This window comes from Amphiprion ocellaris, chromosome 15 (assembly GCF_022539595.1).
Source record: "Amphiprion ocellaris isolate individual 3 ecotype Okinawa chromosome 15, ASM2253959v1, whole genome shotgun sequence".
Lineage (NCBI taxonomy): Eukaryota > Metazoa > Chordata > Actinopteri > Pomacentridae > Amphiprion > Amphiprion ocellaris.
Window position 1 is genome coordinate 9845152 of NC_072780.1, and position 20393 is coordinate 9865544.

At 41.6% G+C, this 20393-nt stretch overlaps 1 protein-coding gene across 2 annotated transcripts; it reads left to right on the forward strand.

Moving 5' to 3' along the window:
- The first annotated feature begins 668 nt into the window (after positions 1 to 668).
- Positions 669 to 19864, forward strand: fbxl2 (F-box and leucine-rich repeat protein 2). 2 transcript variants are annotated; one of them, XM_023285161.3, is made up of 14 exons: positions 669 to 1382; positions 5125 to 5186; positions 8652 to 8706; positions 10041 to 10115; positions 10366 to 10460; positions 11013 to 11177; positions 12300 to 12426; positions 14310 to 14384; positions 14555 to 14685; positions 14959 to 15019; positions 15122 to 15166; positions 15464 to 15520; positions 15634 to 15846; positions 17604 to 19864. In XM_023285161.3, the coding sequence occupies exons 1-14, from the start codon at positions 1353 to 1355 to the stop codon at positions 17709 to 17711; spliced, it is 1299 nt and encodes a 432-aa protein (XP_023140929.1). In that variant the 5' UTR covers positions 669 to 1352; the 3' UTR covers positions 17712 to 19864. The 2 variants fall into 2 exon arrangements, with proteins under 2 accessions (XP_023140929.1, XP_054874120.1); XM_055018145.1 differs by lacking the exon at positions 5125 to 5186 and having other exon boundaries at positions 672 to 1382.
- Positions 19865 to 20393: the final 529 nt, after the last annotated feature.

Sequence of the window (20393 nt, forward strand, 5' to 3'; positions counted from 1 at the left end):
TTTGAGACTTATGTTCTTGTATGAAATAAAAATGAGAAAAGGGGAAAAGAAAACAAAACATTAAAAAAATTCCAAATTTCAAATTGTTGTTTTTAACAAAATATCAAACAAAGTCATGGTTTATGAGCTATTCTTCTGGTATATTCTCTGTTATGTACACATTTCCAAGAAATAAGAAATAAGTCAGTCTTTTTAGTGAATGGTTTGACATCGTTAATCTTATCCAATGTGTAATAGTTGGTAATGTGGAGTCAGTTTCTGCTCATTTTTGTAATAATTATGCTCTTTTGATTACGTCAAGTAGGAATAACCTGGTGTCTAAGGGAACTCTTTTGGAAATATTCTTCTCACATGTAACTGACCTTCTCCCCAGTTGCTTTATTTTTTCTCCACTGCCAAACACAGTAAAAACAGCCTGCAGGTCTTATCCTTTTTTTGTCTGTTTCCACCTCTCCCACCAGTTTACATAACGCAGGAATGCCAGAGCAGTCAGCCCAGGTTGTTTTGGGTGTGTGAGTCTGCAGGTTGAAGCCCGCAATGTGGCCACAGTTACACATCTCCACCGTGGACAAACTCTTGGATCGCGGATCTGGCGTTCACAGATGCGAGTGTTTCCTTCCCCTCCTCCTCCTTTTAATCGGAGGTTCGTGTCAGGTCACGTCCCGGTGCCGTCCCGGGCCGCGCCTGCTGCGGCGTTCGTGCACACGAATGCGCCTTTTTGGTGGCGATTTCCCCCGAATCTCCGCAAGACCCCACAATCAAAACAAATCGACCACGCGTGCTTTTCCCGCAGCAATGACGTCACGTGGGCCCTCCCCCTTCTCCCCGCAAGTGAAGTGAAAACAGTGAAGGAAGGAAAAGCGCTCGTGTCAGCCGCCATACGCGCGTTTGATGCGTAAAATACGCGGCGGGGGAGCGAGGGCGCACGTTAATCTGGCGTTTCTCGTGTGTTTTTGCGGCACATTTTCGTGAGGTTATTTGTGTGTGTGTGGAGGGGGGGACAGCTGACTGGAGCGATGAGGGGAGAGGCGGAAGTGAAGTCACTTGACAGACCGTCCATGTTATTATTGTTATTTTGGTAGCTCCTGTGATGAGACGGGCTGGGGAGCCGCTGGTCTCCGAGACAACGAGCGCAACCGCAGGCCGCCCCGGACCGACACCACCCTCACCGCCGCTGACCCGGAGACAGGAGCCTCGCTGGCGGCTGGGGAGGGAGGGAGGGAGGGTGTGAAGACCCAGCTTTCAGCTCGGCTCCTTCCACTCCCCGACCGACCAAAAATAAAACGGCGACAAAAACAATAATCGACTGGTGTCTGCGCGGTGTGTGAGCGAAGGGACGAGCCGCCGCAGACATGAACGGGATCACCAAGGGCCGGTTCGAGGTAATGACCGAGGGAGTGGACCGGCAACGGTTAAAACTGTTTGTTTCTAGTAGACGTGGGAGTCGTGGGCTTGTATAAGCAAACTGTGTGTGTGTGTGTGTGTGTGTGTGTGTGTGCTTGTGTGTGTTTGCATGTGTGCGTTCGTGCGCTCTGCTCCTAATTTTACATGCAGTCAGGAGCTGAGGCGTTTTTGTTGGTCAAGGATAATCCGAAATCCTGTTGTTGTCCTGCCGCACCAGTAGACAGCGACAACATGGAGCTCAGGACTGCGGGACAAGAGGAGGGCTGTGGCTGAGGATAGTCAATATATCAGGGCCGAGGCTGGCTGCCACTGTCGCCTGAGGTTACAGGCTTTCAGGGGAGGAGGAGGAAGAAGAGGAGGGGGTGCAGATGGAGAGTAATGTTGTAAACACAAGCATTTGTAGCAGTGTTCTATTCATTTGGCTGGAAGAACCCTCCTGACACCTCCAGTGATACCTGACAGGTGCCACAGGAGGTTTTGGTGGCTCCTTGACCACTCTCTGTCCTTTTGTGTTCCAAGAATAGGCAGCGTTCAGTTCATAATGTGAGATAACTCCATATTGCCATCACGTTTTTGCACGAAAGTGGTAAACACACACCTTTTCGTGCACATCAGCTCTTTTGTCTGTTACAAAAGTAGCAAATATTGCAAGTTTTGAGCAATTTCAAGTGTTTCTAGTTGTATTTCTGAGTAGATAATGTCGGCAAAGGTGGTAAAAATGAGCTTATAATGGAGGCAATGTAACAAACTCACTATTTCCATTATATTTTTGCACAAAAATGATAAACACACACCCTTTCATGAATGTCAGCTCTTTTGTCTGACGTATAATTAGCAAATATTCAAAGTTTTGAGTAATTTTAAATGTTTTTAGTTGTATTTATGAGTAAATAATGTCGACAAAAGCGTGAAAAACTAGCTTATAATGGAGGCAATGTGAGAGACTCCATATTTCCATTATAATTTTGGCAGGAAATTCTCAATTACACAATTGTTCATGCATGTCAGTTTATTTGTTTTATGTAAAACTAGCAGATATTTCAAGTTTCAAGCAATATGAGTTTTTTTTAAGTTGTTTTTAATACTAACTAATGCAATACAGTGTCAGCAAAAATGTTGACAATGAGCTTATAATGGAGGCAATGTAAGTGACTCCATATTTCCATGGTAATTTTTGCAGAAAAAGTGGTAAACAGACACCTTTTTTGCATGTCAGCTAATTTGTTGTATTTAAAAGTAGCAGCTAATTCAAGTTTCATGCTATTTGAATCGTAAAATATAATAAATAATGTCAGCAAAAGTGGTAAAAATGAGCATATGATGCAAGTGACACCTGATGCTCATGTGTAGTTGCATAAGTTCATTCATAATCTTGTTTTTATAAGAGCACATGGTGATTGAATCGTCTTTCTCAGTAATGACAGTTGTCATATTAGTATTGCAAGTAGAAAGTAGTAATTTGTGGACTCTATTAGGTACCTCAGACCTGCACTGAAGTACAATATGTGCCGTTTCACAGATAAATAGTTCAGTTATGCATAGTATCTGTGGTATGATAAGTTCCTCGTCCTTCCAGCTGTGAGCATCTCAGGTATTGCTCAAACATCGCTGAGATTCTTTTCAGGGTTGGACTTGATGCTACTTGACTCTCCGCAGTCAGGTGTTCGCCGTAGTACGACCGTCTACGTGCGAGCGAGTCAGAGCAGAAGGTGTTAGCGGTGCTGATGTGTGTTGTGTGTTGCCATGTCGGTGGATTTCTCAACAGTGCCCTAAGCTTCTTAGATGAAAACCAGTGTATGGTGGAAACAAAGCTGGTGTGTGTCACACTGAGAGGAGGGGGGGAGATGAGGACTTGTAGCCTGAGATGATGCTTCACAATCAACACCTGGCACGAGCGCCTTGTAGATGTTGGATGGCAGGCCTGAAATTGAACGCGTGACCCAGATCTAATTTCCTCGTAGCTGCTTTCATGTGGCAAAGAAACTGAGCTGTAGCCAGTTGATGAAACAGGTTTGCGTGTGTTGTACACTGTCTAGGAATAGGAAGAGTGTGACAGCGGGGAGGAGCTCCCTGCTTGGGAATGCTGCCCTTCTGGCAGCGGGAACGAGGGCACCAGAATGTTGAGGTGATAACTTTAAGGAGACGTGCATACCAGCCGTGGCTTTGATGGCATCGTAATTCAAAAAGAGAGCCCGTGTTTTCCCTTGACTTAGATGACATGTCAGATGTCATCAGTGGTTTATTATGACTAAATTCATTTGGACCAACGAATGGATCGCTTGTTTCAACAGTGAGCTCAGATTTGTGAATCTAAATTTAATCACTCGCAGTGAGTCTGGAGGGAACCAAACTAGATCTCATTACACAAAACAAGTTAAATTGTGTTCACAAGCTTAAACCACGTGGAAATATGTTTTGTTTTTCTGGGTTTCATCCCGGCCTGTCTCTGTTGTTGGTGTCTGTTGAAGGAGAGGTCAAAGGTGGCTGATGTGTTATAGAGGTGCTTTGGAATTCAAATTTAATCTTAAATCTTAAGTCACCTCTGTCTTTACAGAGCAAATGTCCTGACAGTGGACAAGTTAAGTTCTGTTTCTACTATTCGGTACAATACACTTTACTCAGCAGACACGGCTGAGAATGTGATAATACATTATTCAATACAAGTGTGTGTGCGGGGACCAGTGATGGAGGAAGGTTTAACTATATCCTCGAGCTATTATTGGATATAGTTAATCAATAGGTTTCAGATCGGTTTCAGAACCACTTTCTTGGCTGGTGCTGCTACCGGAGCAGAGATGGTAAAATTCAAACCAGCGTAGTTAACGTTCTGCATGTCCTCGACTGAACCAGCTCCCACTCTGTTGTCTTTTTACCTCACTTACCCTTTATGTCCTCACCTCCCCTTCTTCCACTCTGATTGTAATGACTTTTATACGTGTTTTTCCGAGGCTGTTGCGCAATTTCTTTGTTTGCCTTTTGTCTCCTCGTCTCGATTCTCCTGCCTGCTCTATCGAGGAGGTTGCATCTGTCGTGGAGCTGGGATCAACCTCTGCTCATCCCTCCCCTCGCTTCCCTTTTTTGTGCCGTCACATTTTTTCGGTGCTTGAAACAGCGGGGAGTCCCCCCCCCTTCTCATTATATACAGTTTCTGACTCTTTGAGGATACAAGTGCGTCGCTGGCAGGATGCGTGTCTGCAGAGGCACAGCGAATGTGGGTGTTTGCCGTAATTTAAATTCATGGCTGAATACGGCCCACCTGATCTAGAATGTTCTGCCTCTGTTCTTCACACACAGAGGTCTGACTTGAATCACCTGCCAGTGTGTAAGTGTGTGTTACTGCTTGTGTGTGTGTTGCGTGTCCCACTCAGCAGATGGCCAGACATCCAGTGAGTAGACTAATTGAGATAAGCATGCCAACAAGCTGACCAGGCTAACAGAATTATAAGCTTGTAAAGGAGGGGACATGGGAAACCAAATGCAGCTCTGCCGTGTTTATTAGCATAGCTTAAGGAAGTGATAGCTTTATTTCTCAGCAGCGACTGTAAACACAGAGCAGGGGGCTGTTTTTACTGCATACGTTGTGAGTTAGGGCTGTGAAATAATGTCAGCTTGGTTTGGGTCTGTTTGCCGTAGTGATCCTGAGCTGATGATGGATCTTTCTGCCTCGCTGCTGCCTCCCAAACACACTTACTGTTTACTGTTTATCTTGTGTCTCGGCAGGTGTTCTCAAACAGCGATGAAGCCCCCATTAACAAGAAGCTCCCCAAAGAGCTTCTTCTTAGGTAAGACTCATAGTACAGAAGCTCCATCATCCATAAACAACACAACACAACATACCAACAGGGAAAAGGGCTTAGGTCGGGGTTGCTCATTAGCTGAAGCAGCCTTGAACTGTGTGTGTTTGTGTAGTCGCTAGTTGTGTGTTTTTGTATGATGTGTCAGCCACTAGACTGAAATGAGGCTCCGTTAACTGTGTGACCTACAGACCAATATTTTGTCCCACAGCAGCTGCACATGACCCATAAATCTGACATCACACTCAGCCGTGTTCATCCTCCACACTGATTTATACATGGTTTTTTTTTTTCCCAGTGTGTGTTTGCTTGTATGTTGGAAAACGGGGGATGCACCTGCACGCACCTCTGCTGACACACAGTGTGTGTTTGTGTGTGCATGTGTGAAACACTCCTGGGCCTATGCAAACTGTATGTGTGTATGTGAGCTATAAATAGCTTGTCTTAGCTGGTGGGGAATTCCGCAGTGCTGTGCTCTTCTGCTGCTCCATCTGCACTCTACAGAGACCCACCAGTTTACCCATTATAACCAGCAGGCTTTCACTGGTGGACAGAAAAACACACACGCATGCACTCGCTGGCTACAGCACATGACCTACTGTCACATGTGTCATGTTGAGAGAGTTACACAGCATGAGCAGTGACTAAAAGTCATTGTGAAGGCAGTAAATCTTGTTTTTAGACCATAGAAAGTGGGTTGACAGGAGCTTTTTTTTGTTTTCAAAGCATTTTGATAAATCCTGCCACTAAATTACACAGTGAGGTTCATTATGATGTCTCTTCAGGACTGTATGTGGATTTTTATACACGAAAAATCAAGAATCACATGTGTTAGATGCTAAATTCACCTGTGGACTGGAACCAATCTATTTAGTTCCTACGTCAGACTGCGTGGTTCTGGATTTTTTTAATCTCTTTAGATCTTAATAGTGAAAGTATTACAAATTACTTTCATTATTGATTAATCTAGCTTACTTTATTGATTAGCTATTTTGTCTGTATAATACAGAAGATGGTTGTTTTATTAAACCGTGAATCAAAAAAGATACAGACGTAAGATAAGTACTGAATCCTCACATTTGAGAAGCTGAAACCAGAGACTGTTTGGCTTAAAAGATTACTTAAATGACTTTTTAATAATGAAAATAGCTGATACTTACGGGCCAATCAACTAGCCAATAAAACAAGCCAAAGAAACAGAACAACTCTAAATTGACACAGTCTGCAAGATTCAAAGGAGAGACTCCATCTTCATATCAGTTCAAAGATCTAATAACTGCGTTGAGGCATTGCATTGTTTTATTTTAATGTGTCACTAAATAGAAAACTGACTTTCTTCTATTATAAAATGATATGAGAAAGCTCAGCAAAGTTCTTGCAGTGTTTTCGGCTGAAAGTTTTTTTTTATTTAGTTCTTCTTTTAAAGATATTCGTCTCTAAAGACACTCCAAAAATGACCATTATGTCCAAACATTCTTAAAACATTTCCTGAACATTACATCAAGAATGTCAAGCCTTTGTTATCATGTTATCAAGATATAATATGTGTTGCAGGTGAAATGTTCAGTCTTTGTCAGCACATCACATTACAGTAACATTCTATATAAAACGTTCTGTTGTGCGACACCTTGATAACATCTGAAAAAACATGTTCTAAATGTTAGTTTGTTTTCTGACAATATCCTCCAAGCATCCTCTGATAAAACAGTATGTCTTAGATAGCTTTTAACCGAATACGGACATTATTTGAAATGATAACGATTGCTGAAATGAACATTAGATTTTCCTTGAAACATTGTTAAAACTTGTTAACCAGTGTTGCAATGTTTTAGCTGGGTGAGGAATAGGAATATTGCTGGATTACTATATTGATTTGATTAATTAGCGTTCTCATTAGCATTACAGCTTATGTTCCACACATGACTGTGAGCAAACCAGATTGCTCGACTGGTTTTTTTTGCTTTACTGCCTCCCAGCCGGTTCATTGTAAGCAGCTGTTATCTGGGCCAGCGCGGCGAGGATGTAAACCGTGAGAACTCTGATCTACAAGAACCGCGTCTGTCAGAAAAGGCCTCGGAGAGAGTTCAGGGTCCTCCTCACCAGGAAGCACTGACTCAGCAGACTCCCAACCAACACCCAATTTCATGTCTGACTTGTTACTATGGCAACCAGTCCCAGACTCCTGGTGGCGACTCTCTCTTGTCTGGCCATGCTCGAAGGGGCCGCGTGTACATTTTTGTCAACAAATGGGACTATGCCCTGTTAATATCCTTTTATGTACCTTGTCTGGAAAAGAGGCACACCCAGGCAGGATGTGACAGAGCAGAAAAACATGCATTACACATGATGCTGTTGCTCTGAAATCTCTTCCTTCCTGTTGTCTTATGAAAAAGTCAGTGATACATTTATCTGTATTTATCAATATCTCCTCCTTTAAAAAAGTCAGATTCCTTCACATCTTATATTTTTAACACCAGTTCCAAATGTCAAATCCCTAAATAGGACTCGACAAATCAGACTGAGTTATTGCTTCTCTGAGAACATGATTAACTGAATACTTTTGCGGTTGGTAAAAGGCCCCTCTCTCACACTCATAATGGAAAGTCAGATTGTATTTGATTAAAATGGACGGCCAATCAATGATCAGCGTCACGGCCATTAACCAGTTATTAGACAGGGAGATCGATGAGCAGCAGCTTTGATTGGTCGGCTTCTCTGGTGGCATGCGACCGCACCATGCGCTGTGCATGTGCATGTGTAAAAAGTGCACGTGTCGCATATGTGTGAATGTGTCCCTGCGTGGCTCTGTCGATTGTGTGCGTGGACTCCCCTGACACAAGACTCTGCTATAGATTATACAGGCATGTCCCGACATGCCCTGGCTGAACGCACATCAGACGCACCCTTTGTCTGGGTCTATATGAAGGAAACAATGGCCAGCTCCTGTTTCCAAGGGTTAAAAGGACATTCAGACCCCAGCTGCACTCAAAGCTTTGGCACCATGACAGTTCTCTGAATACCTAAAAATTTCTATAGATTGCTCCCTTTTGAGTCACTTCTGTCGGCTGCAACAGGCCGTTTCATGGCTGAGAAATGAGAGGATGTGTACATATTTAGCATGTGTGCCCTCCTGTATGAGCATATATGTTTGTCCGTCTGTCCCAGCCTGTCTGTGGCCTTGCCTGTCTGAGTGCCAGAGATTACTCATTGGCAGATTAATGGATTGAGCTGACCCAGTAGCCTGCTGCATGCAGCCCTTTGTGGCCGACCGGCCTCCAGCTCAAACGCTGCCTGTGTGTGGGGCTCTCCTGCTCCCAACCAAATACAGGGGATTGTTCTGTTCTCCACAACATATAGTCGCTAACACGAAAGGAAAAACAAACATAAAATGTACTTGGAAACAGAGCTCTTTGTCTGACACAAACTCATGCTCCTTTTTGTGTCTCTTTCCAGAATATTCTCCTATCTAGACGTGGTGACACTCTGTAGGTGTGCCCAGGTATCCAAGGTAAGCACCTCCCTCTCTGCACTACCAAAAAGTATGTACTGTGGTGTGATTAATTTATGACCAGTTTCGATACCTGAATTCTCTAGAAATGTCTATAATACAGTGCCCTCTACTGGTTTTGTGTAAGTGGCCCTCCGCCTTGCTGTTGTGCACTGCAGCTGAAAGCCGTTTATGAATGAGGTGTCTATGATCATAAAAAGGTCTTGGCGTGTGAATGCAGAGCTGTAATGGCAGCTTTTCGTACAACAGCTATAGTGGGTTTCTATAGGGAAAATGCATTTTTTGCACCTGTGACTAAACAATTTCTGTTTCTATGATAAATGTAAATACGCTAAGTTGTTTTTAATGTTAGAGTAGTTTATCTGTTGTCTGTTTAGCTTCGTGCAGGTATTGAGGTTGCCTTAGGTTCCAATAATTTATTATTTTCTTGATTTATCAATCATTCTGACTTGTGTTTTAGAAAACACTCTAAGCTGATCATTTCCTAGAGGCAGATTTTTTGTCTTCAAGTGTTTCTTTCTGACTCACTATCCAGATTATCTTCATATTAGAGTGTAAAGAGACAGAAAGCGGACACAGTTGGAGCTGCGTAATAAAAAACTGACATTGCAGTATTTATATTTTTCTGCGACATAGTAAATTTTCACTTATTCTACAATGACTGAGTGCATCTGCATTAAAAAAATAACATTGGGAACATTTCTCACAAGGTGTAGAAATGACGAAGCTAACTGAAATTTTTTATTTTTTTTTGGTTTGAATTGCATTCATTCCTGTGTGCCTTTGCACTCGTACAGAGCTTTCTGATTCAAAAGGTCAAAGAAATTAGTCATGTTGATTCATGTAGGGACAAGACAGCTGACAAAGTACCTGTTTTTGTTTGACATCGTCTTTTCTGTAGCTGAAATATTTCCACACAACTGATATGTTTTTTTTGCAAGCAGATCTTCCTTTTCAGTGTACCTCTCCTGTTCCTTGAACATTTTACTGTTTACATTTGGAGGATGTCAACAAGCTGTGTCTTATGAATGAAAAGAAACAATTCAGTGTATCCAAGAAACCTCTAAATTGGAGTAAATGATGTTCTATCAGACAGAGTTCTCTTAATTGAGAACCATGTGAGTATAGTTGTTGCATTAAACAGCCAAAAAAGTTGTAGCTTCATGTTTGAGTTCAGTTAAGTCTTTCACTTTGCACTTCTTGCTATCAGATGCTAGAGCGATAAATTGTTGAACTGTAGCGCATCATCAATCAAGTTTTTATCGCATGTAGTCATAAAAGCGTCACCATTTACCTCTCCCCTCTTTCAACAAACCTGCCTGTCACCCTCTCAGGCGTGGAACGTCCTGGCCCTAGATGGCAGCAACTGGCAGAAGATCGACTTGTTCAACTTCCAGACAGACATTGAGGTGAGGGGCTTGTTTTGGAGAGAGAGGGAAGTAAAAGGGTGAGGGGCTACAGTGGACAGTGTCGGTGGTTGTGTTCGCTGCATGTGTGTGTGCGAGTGCTTGTTGAGTAGCATTATCCAGCCCAAGGCTTAGTGCTGGGTCAGTAGGCTTTGGTGCCGACTGTGCCGACGTCACAGCTGATCCTCTGTCCTGTGGCCCAAGTCATATTACTCTCTCTCTCTCTCTCTCTCTCTCTCTCTCTTCCTCTCAGGGCCGAGTGGTGGAGAACATTTCCAAGCGTTGCGGAGGCTTCCTGAGGCAGCTCAGCCTGAGGGGCTGCCTGAGCGTCGGAGATGCCTCTATGAAGTGAGATTCCTACTGTGTCTCTGACGTACACTGATATAATGAGCGTGCCTCTGCTTTGACTTTTATCATCCTCTTCTTGGTTGGATTACTTGCTGTTTTTGTCCCCTGTGTGATTATGTTTAAAGTTTAAGCGGCTTGTATTTCTTCATTCCCAGGGGACTCTGTTCTAGGAACTCTTTTTTTTCCCATTCCATTTAATCTCACTTTACTGTGTACACACCAAGAAACAAATAAAACAAAGGAAAGAAATTAGGAAATTGTTGTATCTCTTGGTACATGTTACCCTTGAAGATCTTTATCATGTCTATAAGCAGGGATTTAATGAAGTACAAGCTGTTCTGGGGAGAGCAAAGCTTTTGTCTAACATTTTTTTTTTTTTGAAAAAAAGGAAAGAGAAGTGTGCTTTAGCTGTACAGGACCTTCCCAAGGGCCTGTAGATGACTGCGTTAATTGGCTGCTGAGCAACTCCCAGCATCTGACTTCTTATTTATTCAATGAAGCGACTCTTGAGAAATTCCCATTCTCCCTCCTCACCGTTCATGTGTTTCCCAGGACATTTGCTCAGAACTGCAGAAACATTGAAGTGCTGAACCTGAACGGCTGCACCAAGATCACAGACAGCACCTGCCTCAGCCTCAGCAAGTTTTGCTCCAAGCTCAAGCAACTAGATCTCACCTCCTGTGTGTCCATCAGCAACCACTCCCTCAAAGCCCTCAGGTAGCCACCGCACATGTGGTATCGCCCCGGCCATTTAAACACAAACCTCAGTTAAAAAAGCCTCATATGAACCCCTTTCCCCTCTGTCTCTCACACTTGCACTGTGAATGCTGCTTTTCTTGAGATATATATATATATATATATATATATATATATATATATATATATATATATATATATATATATATATATGTGTATATATATATATATATATATATATATATATATATATATATATATATATATATATATATATATATACATACATGGATGGATGGATGGATGGATGATGGATGGATGGATGGATGGATGGATGGATGGATAGATAGATAGATAGATAGATAGATAGATAGATAGATATAGATATATGTTAATATATACATTAACAATATATTAACAGTTTTTGTATGCAGGTACATATATGCATTGCAGTATACATTACAAGACTTGCAGATATTTTTAACAATAATGTGGCACTTGCATACTAAACAGATCATTTTCCGTAAAGTAAGGAAATAAAGAAAGGAGAAAAAGCTTTTAAAAAAGAAAAAAGAAAAAAAAAATGAACAAACATCTTCTCAGACATGTAAATGTGTAAATGCAGTACTTTATACCAAACAGCAGGTAGTCTTGTTATTTCTCTCATTCTGGCAGTTCCACAAGGTTTACATCACAACTATTTATTCCACCTAATCGCTGTCGTCTGTTAAATTTATGGATTTCACAAAAGCAACAAAGGGTCCCCACGCTTTCTCAAACAAATCCTGTCTCCCTTTTCGTACGTACGCCAGTCTTTCTAGAGGAAAGGTTACTAACATCTGCCTCACCCAGTCTACTAATCTTGGTATGCAAGATTCTTTCCAAAAGAGTGCAAGTAATTTTTTAGCATGCAGGAGGCTTGAATCTATTACTATACGCTCACTCTTGGTGTACTTATGTCGCTTTGGATAAAGTCCTAAAATAAAATGAACAGAATTCATTGAGATAGTTTTAGAAATAATATTTTCTATTGTTTGTTTAACCTCCCCCCAGAATTGTCTTTCTTGATATTTTATAGAAATCATAAATGTATTTATTTGTACCATGTCCTCTGTGTTTTGTTTTTGTCTTGCACATGCTCAGTGATGGCTGCAGAATGCTGGAGATGTTGAACCTGTCATGGTGTGACCAGATCACACGTGACGGCATCGAGGCCCTCGCTAGAGGCTGCACTGGTTTACGAGCGCTGTTCCTCAGAGGCTGCACACAGGTACGGTCATGGGAGTTACATGCACGCACGCACGCACGCACACACACACACACTATAAATTTAGTTTATTTGAGGGCATTTAGAGGCATTTTATAAGAAAGACGTTATCACATTTTAAGAAGAATTTTAGCCCATTCCAAAGTGGTTTTATTCAAATGTATAATGAATTATTCTTCCTCTTCTTCCTGTTGTTGTTGTTGTTACTGATGTTGTTTATTTATGTTAATATGTTTTTAAAGATCCAGTGCAGAATATAAGTTATAAAGGAGAATTTACAGATTTAAAATAGATGTGCATTTGCAGTAAAATAGAAAGTCTTTGTCAAAATTTAAAATACCACAAACTCCAACTCAAAACTTATCATTATGTTTAATGAAAATGGATGTTTTTATCATTTAGCGGGGCACTGCTTGAGACCAGAGTGCTAACTACTAATAGAACAAAGTGGCTGCATCAGAGTCAAAGTAGCTTATTACTCAGCCATGGAACGGCAGAGTTATGTGACGATCTACGTACGTCTGTCCATCTCTCTGTCTGTCTGTTAACAACATTACTCAAAAAAGGACCTACAGATTTGGATGAAATTCTCAGGGAAGGTCAGAAATGACACAAGGACCAAATGATTAGATTTCGGCAGTGATGCAGCTTATAGTCTGGATCCACGGATTTGTTAAAGATTTCTGTATCGTGAGATAGCGGCACGACATCACTGTAACTATGGCAACAAGTGAACACTACATCAGCCGCCTGCTGATGATCACATGATTGCGATCCTATTACAAATCGATCGCTGCAGACTTATCGGGACTTATTCATCAGAAATGATACAAGAAACATTTGATTAAATTATGGGGATGTTTCTGAGTCCCATCAGTTCCTGCGGCCCGCTACATATTTATGTCTCGCTATTCGGTATCCGTACGTAATGTACACATGCATAACACGCACCTGTGCTCAGCGCAAGGTCATTTTGTTTGTGGGTACATCCTGGCTACATTCTGTGTTGCCACAAATTTTTTCAAGATTTCATCCGTCGAAATGATACGACTGAGCCGCCTTGGCGGAGTGCTGCGCTCTCTGAGTGCTTTTCTTGTTTTTAAAATTAATTTGTGGGTTATCAGCAATCCGATAATTGGAAAAATGTTAAATATTTGATCCGATGTATAGCCAGGCTGATAATCAGATGACTCCTGATTTTTATTCTTACCAACAACCAGAATAAAGCTCACCTCTGCTTGTTAGACAGTTTGATCATAAAATATTAAAATTATATAGTTCATAAAGGGTAGACAGGATGAAAACCTCTTCTGATGCGCTGAAATGTGTTTCCTGCCGCCTGAGGAAATTGTTTGCCGCTTTTTACTGTGAACAGGAATCCTTTGATGGAGATAACTGCTCACGTGGTGATTCAGCTTAGGAAAAACCAAAATGAATTGGTACACTCAAAACAAGCTTTTTTCAAATTAACAATCAAGCATCACACAGCACTCTTTTTTCTGACCTGACAGAATAGAAACATGCCCTCTTCCCACCACAGTACATTTTCTATCTCATTGTGTTTGGCCTTTTTACTGAATTTTGTCTCATTGGTTTTATTTTTGGTGATGCGGTGGTGTCTTTTGTTGAAAACAACATTTTCGTCAGCCTTTCTGCTCAGTTCTTAGCCATGTCTCATCTATGTTTCATTTCTGGAAAAATACCATAAACCCCCCATAAGTTAGCTATAGCTCACTATAGATTAAAACTGGTGAAAAATCAGGGAAAAGTTGAGTAAAGATTCTGTTTATTGGAGAGCATTTGAAGTTATTCAATCTTAAATTTACATTCATAAATTATAGATCTGTGTCTTGATCGCCAACTCTGCATTTTTTCTTTCAACCCAGCTGGACGACGGAGCTTTGAAACACCTTCAGAAACACTGCCCAGAACTCACCACCATCAATATGCAGTCTTGCACAGTAAGACCAACATTTGGCTGTGGGTTGGATGGATGGATGGATGGATGGATGGATGGATGGATGGAGGGAGGGAGGGAGGGAGGGAGGGAGAGGCTGAAGACAGCGTGTGAGGGATGAGCCTGTGTGCATCTGTGTTTTTGTAATTTGTTTTGCATGTCTGTTGCCTCCAGCAAATAACAGATGAAGGCCTGGTCAGTCTGTGCCGAGGATGCCACAAGCTGCAGATCCTCTGTGTGTCTGGCTGCAGTAACATCACTGATGCCTCTCTCACTGCACTGGGACTTAACTGTCCCCGACTCAAGTACGAAACACACACAAAGACACCTGTCTCTCAGCAGACAAATGGCTTGCTTCAGTATTGACAAAATACCTTTATGCATGCATACAATGTGACAGCTGTCAGTTTCAAAATTAACCAGAATTGTTATATTTATTTGAGGTTTTTTGAGTAAATTTAACTGCCTAAAAATACTCAAAATATCAAAATTATGGATGTCTCAGGGATGATTTTGGGCCTTGGTGTGCGCTGTGTGCTGAAATGAACGTTAATACTTAATTCTGTATGTGTTCTCAGGATTCTTGAAGCTGCACGATGCTCCCATGTTACGGACGCAGGGTTCACTGTGCTGGCCAGAGTGAGTTTCATTTTGCTTCCTTCTGTTTTCCTATCCGGGCCAAGTATCAATTTCACCTCAGTATCTCTTGTGTTCTCACAAAGCATCTGTTTATCTTCACAGAATTGTCATGAGCTTGAAAAAATGGACTTAGAAGAATGTATTTTGGTAAGAGAATTTGTGGCTTCCTTATTTACTCCCAAAATCATACTCATAACTGTCTGGATAGAGGCAGGATTGTAGGAGAAGAGGAGATGTGATGGTGTGCGTTAAAGGGTGTTTTTGCTGCCAAGAAGGGAGTGAGCACTCCAGTTACCTCAGCATTTAAATCACTTTTGACAGAATGCGGAGAAGTGACATAGGAGAAAAATGCAGCACAGGCCTCCAAATACATGAGAACTGAGCCTCTCAGCTGTCCCTAGACATGTGAGAACAGTACCTTAATCAAGCTTGTCCTCTCCTCAGGTGACAGATAACACCCTGGTTCAGCTGTCAATCCACTGCCCTCGCCTGCAAGCGCTGGTAAGTGCTGCTGGTTTGTGCCAGCCTCTTTCTCAACCTGTCTGTGTCCCAGCGTGGGGTTTAATCCATCTATCTGTCTGTGTCTTCATCCCTGCCTCCTGTGTCCTGGACAGTCGCTGTCCCACTGTGAGCTGATCACAGACGACGGTATCAGAGCTCTGAGCAGCAGCACCTGCGGCCAAGAGCGCCTCACTGTGGTGGAGCTGGACAACTGCCCCCTCATCACTGATGTGACCCTCGAGCACCTGAAGAGCTGCCATCGTCTGGAGCGCATCGAGCTCTATGACTGTCAGCAAGTCACCAGGGCTGGCATCAAACGCATCAGGGTCAGTGGACATGATGGCACACTACAAACTGTTTATTGTCATATAGAGTCTGCTCTTGCTGGGATTAAAAGAGTGAGTTAAAACCTGCTTATCTGCTCTGCTTCTATGTAGAAATTATAAAGTTCAAACGTGGAATAAGTTGACATATTTGCCAACATTTAGATGAGAAGGTCGACACTGCTGTCATTTTTGTCTGTTAAATATGATGATACAATTGTGTAGCTCAACTTTAATTGATTTTATTGATCATCTCAGCGCTTTTTCAACATGTTTAAACATGTTAAATGTTTCTTGGGATAGAATCCTGACCAGGGCTGGTATCAAATGCATCAAGATCAGTGGACATGATGGAAAATCACATACCATTTATGATCATATGGAGTTTTCAAGCCTTCATACCTGTTCTGCTGCTATGCATAAATTATGAAGTATGTCTGACAGTCTTAACAACACTGAGATGAGTAGACCAATACTCCTCTCATATGTGTCCATTAAATGTGAGAGTATAACTAGTTAACTCAACTTTCATTGGCTTTATTGCTCATCTCAGCTCTTTTTCAATATACAAATAGATTGTTTTTCGCAAAAATGTTTCTGGGGATAGAATCCTGACCAGGGCTGGTATCAAACACATCAGGATCAGTGGACATGATGCAAAATGACAAACTGTTTATGATCATGTAGTTTTAAAATTCACCTCATTATTTTGCTCTTATGTGGAAAATTTTATAGTTTACATCTGCATTGCCGGAATAATTTGTCGTTCTAGCCGGTATTTAAATGAGAAGATTAATACTACTTACATACTGTTTATGATCCCACCTATTAAAACCCACCTATCTGCTCTGCTTTTATGTAGAAATTATTTACAGGGTGGGCCATAAGTTTCCATATATAGGAAAAATAAACATTTTATGTTGGACAACCATTTTTATTTATATAATGTGCTCTATATGATTACCATTGTTTCGAAAACACATATTAATACGTGTTTTCCACTGCTGATGAACTTGCATTAGCACAGTTGAAATTCTGCTTGTAATGGCGTTGGTGATACGTTCCTTGACATGATTTATGTCTCGTATCTTCACCTGATACACCATGGACTTCAAGTGCCCCCAAAGATAGCGTCAAACGCATCTTCTAGCGTTCTGAAACATAAAAAATATATACATTATACATTTTCCTATGTATGGAAACTTATGGCCCACCCTGTAGTTTAAACCCACTTTAAGGAAATAATGTGACCTTCTTTCTAATATTTAGATGAAAAGATCAATACTCATTTGCGTCCACTAAATATGAGGATACAGTTTGTTAGTTCAGTTTCCATTAAATTAATTGAACTTCTCATCTTTTCTCCCAAAATATGAATACATATTTTTTTGCAAAATGTGCCTCAGAATAGAAACCTGACCAGGGCTGGCATCAAATGCATCAGGGCCAGTGGACATGGTGGACAATTTCACACTCTTCAGATCATATAGAGTTTTACAATTCACCTATCTGCTCTGTTTCTATCTATAAATTATATAGTTTAAATCTGCTTTAAATGAGTAACTTTGCATTTTATTTCCAACATCTCGACAAGAAGGTCAATAACACACTCATTTGTGTCTATTAGATGTGAGGATACAGCCGGTTAGCTCAACTTTGATTGATTGTGTTGATCTCGTTTTTTTTTTTTTTCAAGAATCCTGTCCGTGTCATTTTCTTTTTTTTTCTTCTTCGCATTAACACGTGTCTCCCCTACACAGGCCCACCTTCCAGAGATCAAGGTCCATGCCTACTTTGCCCCAGTGACACCTCCTCCCTCTGTACATGGAGGTGGCCAGCGTCTGTGCCGCTGCTGCATCATCCTCTGACAGTGGAGGGCCAGGGGGGGCCACCTCTGTCTACAGGTCCTGCTGCTCTAGATATGGGCTGATGTGGGGGTGGGGTGGGGTGGGGGAGGGTGAACTGGGGTAGGTGTAGGGGAGAGGAGGGGCTGGACCCACTCACTGCTCCTGATCACTGATCAATATATGGACCGATCGCCGCTGATCCCTGATCAGTTGAACCCGCCCCTTCTCTCTCCTCTCGCTCGCCGATCAGCGTCGCAGCAGCTCCAGGGGGTTCACAGTGTGGAAAGGTTGGAGGGAAGAACGTGGATGGACGGACTTTCTCTCTTTTTCTCTCTCTGTCTCTCTTTCTCACTGTAAAGACAAAAGCAGGTTCTCCACTCCATTCTGCTCCTCTCAACCCCGAGACTCCCCCGCCTGGATGGGTGAGGCGTTAAGGACTGCATCTGGAAAGCTGCAGATGGAGGGGGGGGTCTGAACGGTGGAACTACAATGCATCATGTTGAAACTAAATACAAAAAAATGATGATATCGTCATCTTGGACAACCGCTCACTCTCTGTGGAGTATCATCTCAACCAATCACATGACACCTCTATGTGACCATCCTGTGATTCATTCTGCTTCGACCAATAGACACCACAGCATGGAGGGAGAGGAGAGCCGGGCTGTGGCTGAAATGCAGATGCTCCTGGATATAAACTGTGAAGCTTTGGCATGGCCAGCTCAACTCAACAAGAGCTGTGGGGGGAGAAACAGGAAGTACAGAAATGGGACATGTGACATATTTGTGCATCTGAGAAACTTCTGTTGAGATTTTTGATTCTGTTTGTACAGAGAATGTTCTGCAATGGGAAAAAAAAAGAAATTACTCCTACAGCAACTCACTCAAAAATTGGGAAAGGCCAACGAAATTTTTTTTCCCTTTTTTCAGTGCTTATTGTAATTGTCCATGCCTGTCTATTCAGAGAGGGAGATACGCTTGTCTTTCTTTTTGAAATGTAAAAGAAAAAAACTGTTGCTGTTTGACAAAAAAAGGACCTATGATTCAGACCCTCGGTGTCTAAAAGCATTATGTTGACACTGTATGCTGCTGGGATGAGTGGCCTCTCCTGTGTACTGCGTGGTTATGTTGGCTTGTAGGCCCTGATCCAATCCTGTCAGTAGCCCTGTGCACTAGCTCCTACTTGACCAATTACGGATTTGTTTACATCCTGGATTAGGTTAGCACCACAGACTAACTTGTTTACATCAGTTGGTGTCCAGTCTCCCTGCTATTCAGAGTCGGTTTCTTCTCTGAATAGTTTAGTAACACTGATACAACTGTGGCATATGCACTGTTTTAGGTGGACTGTGACGTCCATTATTCAGATTTATTGTTGTGTCTATGTGGATATCAATCAGGGCTAATGTTGATGTAACTTTGCTTCAAAAGCAAGATGGAAATTTACTTAAAGCCAAAATAGAAGGTATGAGACTGTGAGCAAAGGCACCTCAACTTTTCGACAATCACATGAGTTTATATATTTGAAAGTTAATTTAGTGTAGTTTTGTGTAATTGTCAATCTACCGATGATGTAGGATTTAATGAATTGGCTGTCTTTAATGTACCGCAATAGCTTTAGCCCCAAATAGCACGAGGAATTATTTAGAATTAGCATTTGACACAGGTCTGAAGAACTGATCCCTAACAAATTCACACTCATCCAATCCTACAAAACATATGTGACAACGGGGAAAGTGACAAGCAGAGACCGGAAAGCCCCAGAACCAGCAGTTTATTTAATACTATACAGACACTCCTTCAGATAAATAGTATCCCAGTATTATCTGTCTTGCCGTGCAGGATGTATTGGGCATGAATGCGATCATTTCAAGCACTGAAAATACAATGAAACAAAAGCAGCTTGTAAAATTGTGCTAAACAAGAGACTGACAAGTGCAGCGTAGTGCCAAGTGCTCAAAGACTGGGGAGACTGGCAGGACCGTGGATAGGACTGAGACAACAGACAGAAAGATGACGAAAGACGCAGAAGGACTCAGATACATAGCTGACTTGACTGGCTGTGATACTAATGCCCTCTGTTTGACAGCAGTTTTAACAGTTTTATGTTTAAGAAAATAAAGAAATAAATGAAAAAATAAATGAATAAATAAAGGTGACTAATAGTAAATGTGCTTGGTCTCTGCAGTGTGAGAGTTTGTGTTATCTGAAAATCTATAGATTCAATCCTCCTTTGTTTTTGGTTTTTGGAGATGTTCCACTGCTTATACAAGAGGCTTCTGCAGTTCGCTGAAGCACTGATCCAACTCCAAGTACATATAATCTGTTTCTTTTTTTCTTTTTGATAAATGAAGAATTAAATATGAGGCGCAATCATTGCACAAAATATGTGAAGTTAATCAAATGTCCTCTTAGTATCCCTGAAGTTCGTAATAATAACAAATTCTGCAGTTTTGCAAGACTTAAAACTAGTTTAAGATGATGATAAATGAGACACTTGTAGATGTATTTAAATTTAGGCCTTCAAAAAATTGTGAGATTTGGTGAAATTGTTTACTTTGTAAAGATAAGCTTCAGCTCTCCTTGATTTTTTTTGTCCTAAAATATTCTGAAAGTTCTGCAAAGTTGTAGTAAAGTCATTTTTCAGTTCCCAGAATGTTCTATTTAAAGGCAGGATAAAGTTCTCTAAAGACTAAAAATGTT

Bases quoted from the DNA above. Each gene is read 5' to 3' on its own strand.
- fbxl2 (XM_023285161.3), top strand. From the start codon at position 1,353: ATGAACGGGATCACCAAGGGCCGGTTCGAG. The intron at 10,461-11,012 runs GTGAGATTCCTA...TGTGTTTCCCAG, and splicing joins GTCGGAGATGCCTCTATGAA to GACATTTGCTCAGAACTGCA. The intron at 15,847-17,603 runs GTCAGTGGACAT...TCCCCTACACAG, and splicing joins CTGGCATCAAACGCATCAGG to GCCCACCTTCCAGAGATCAA.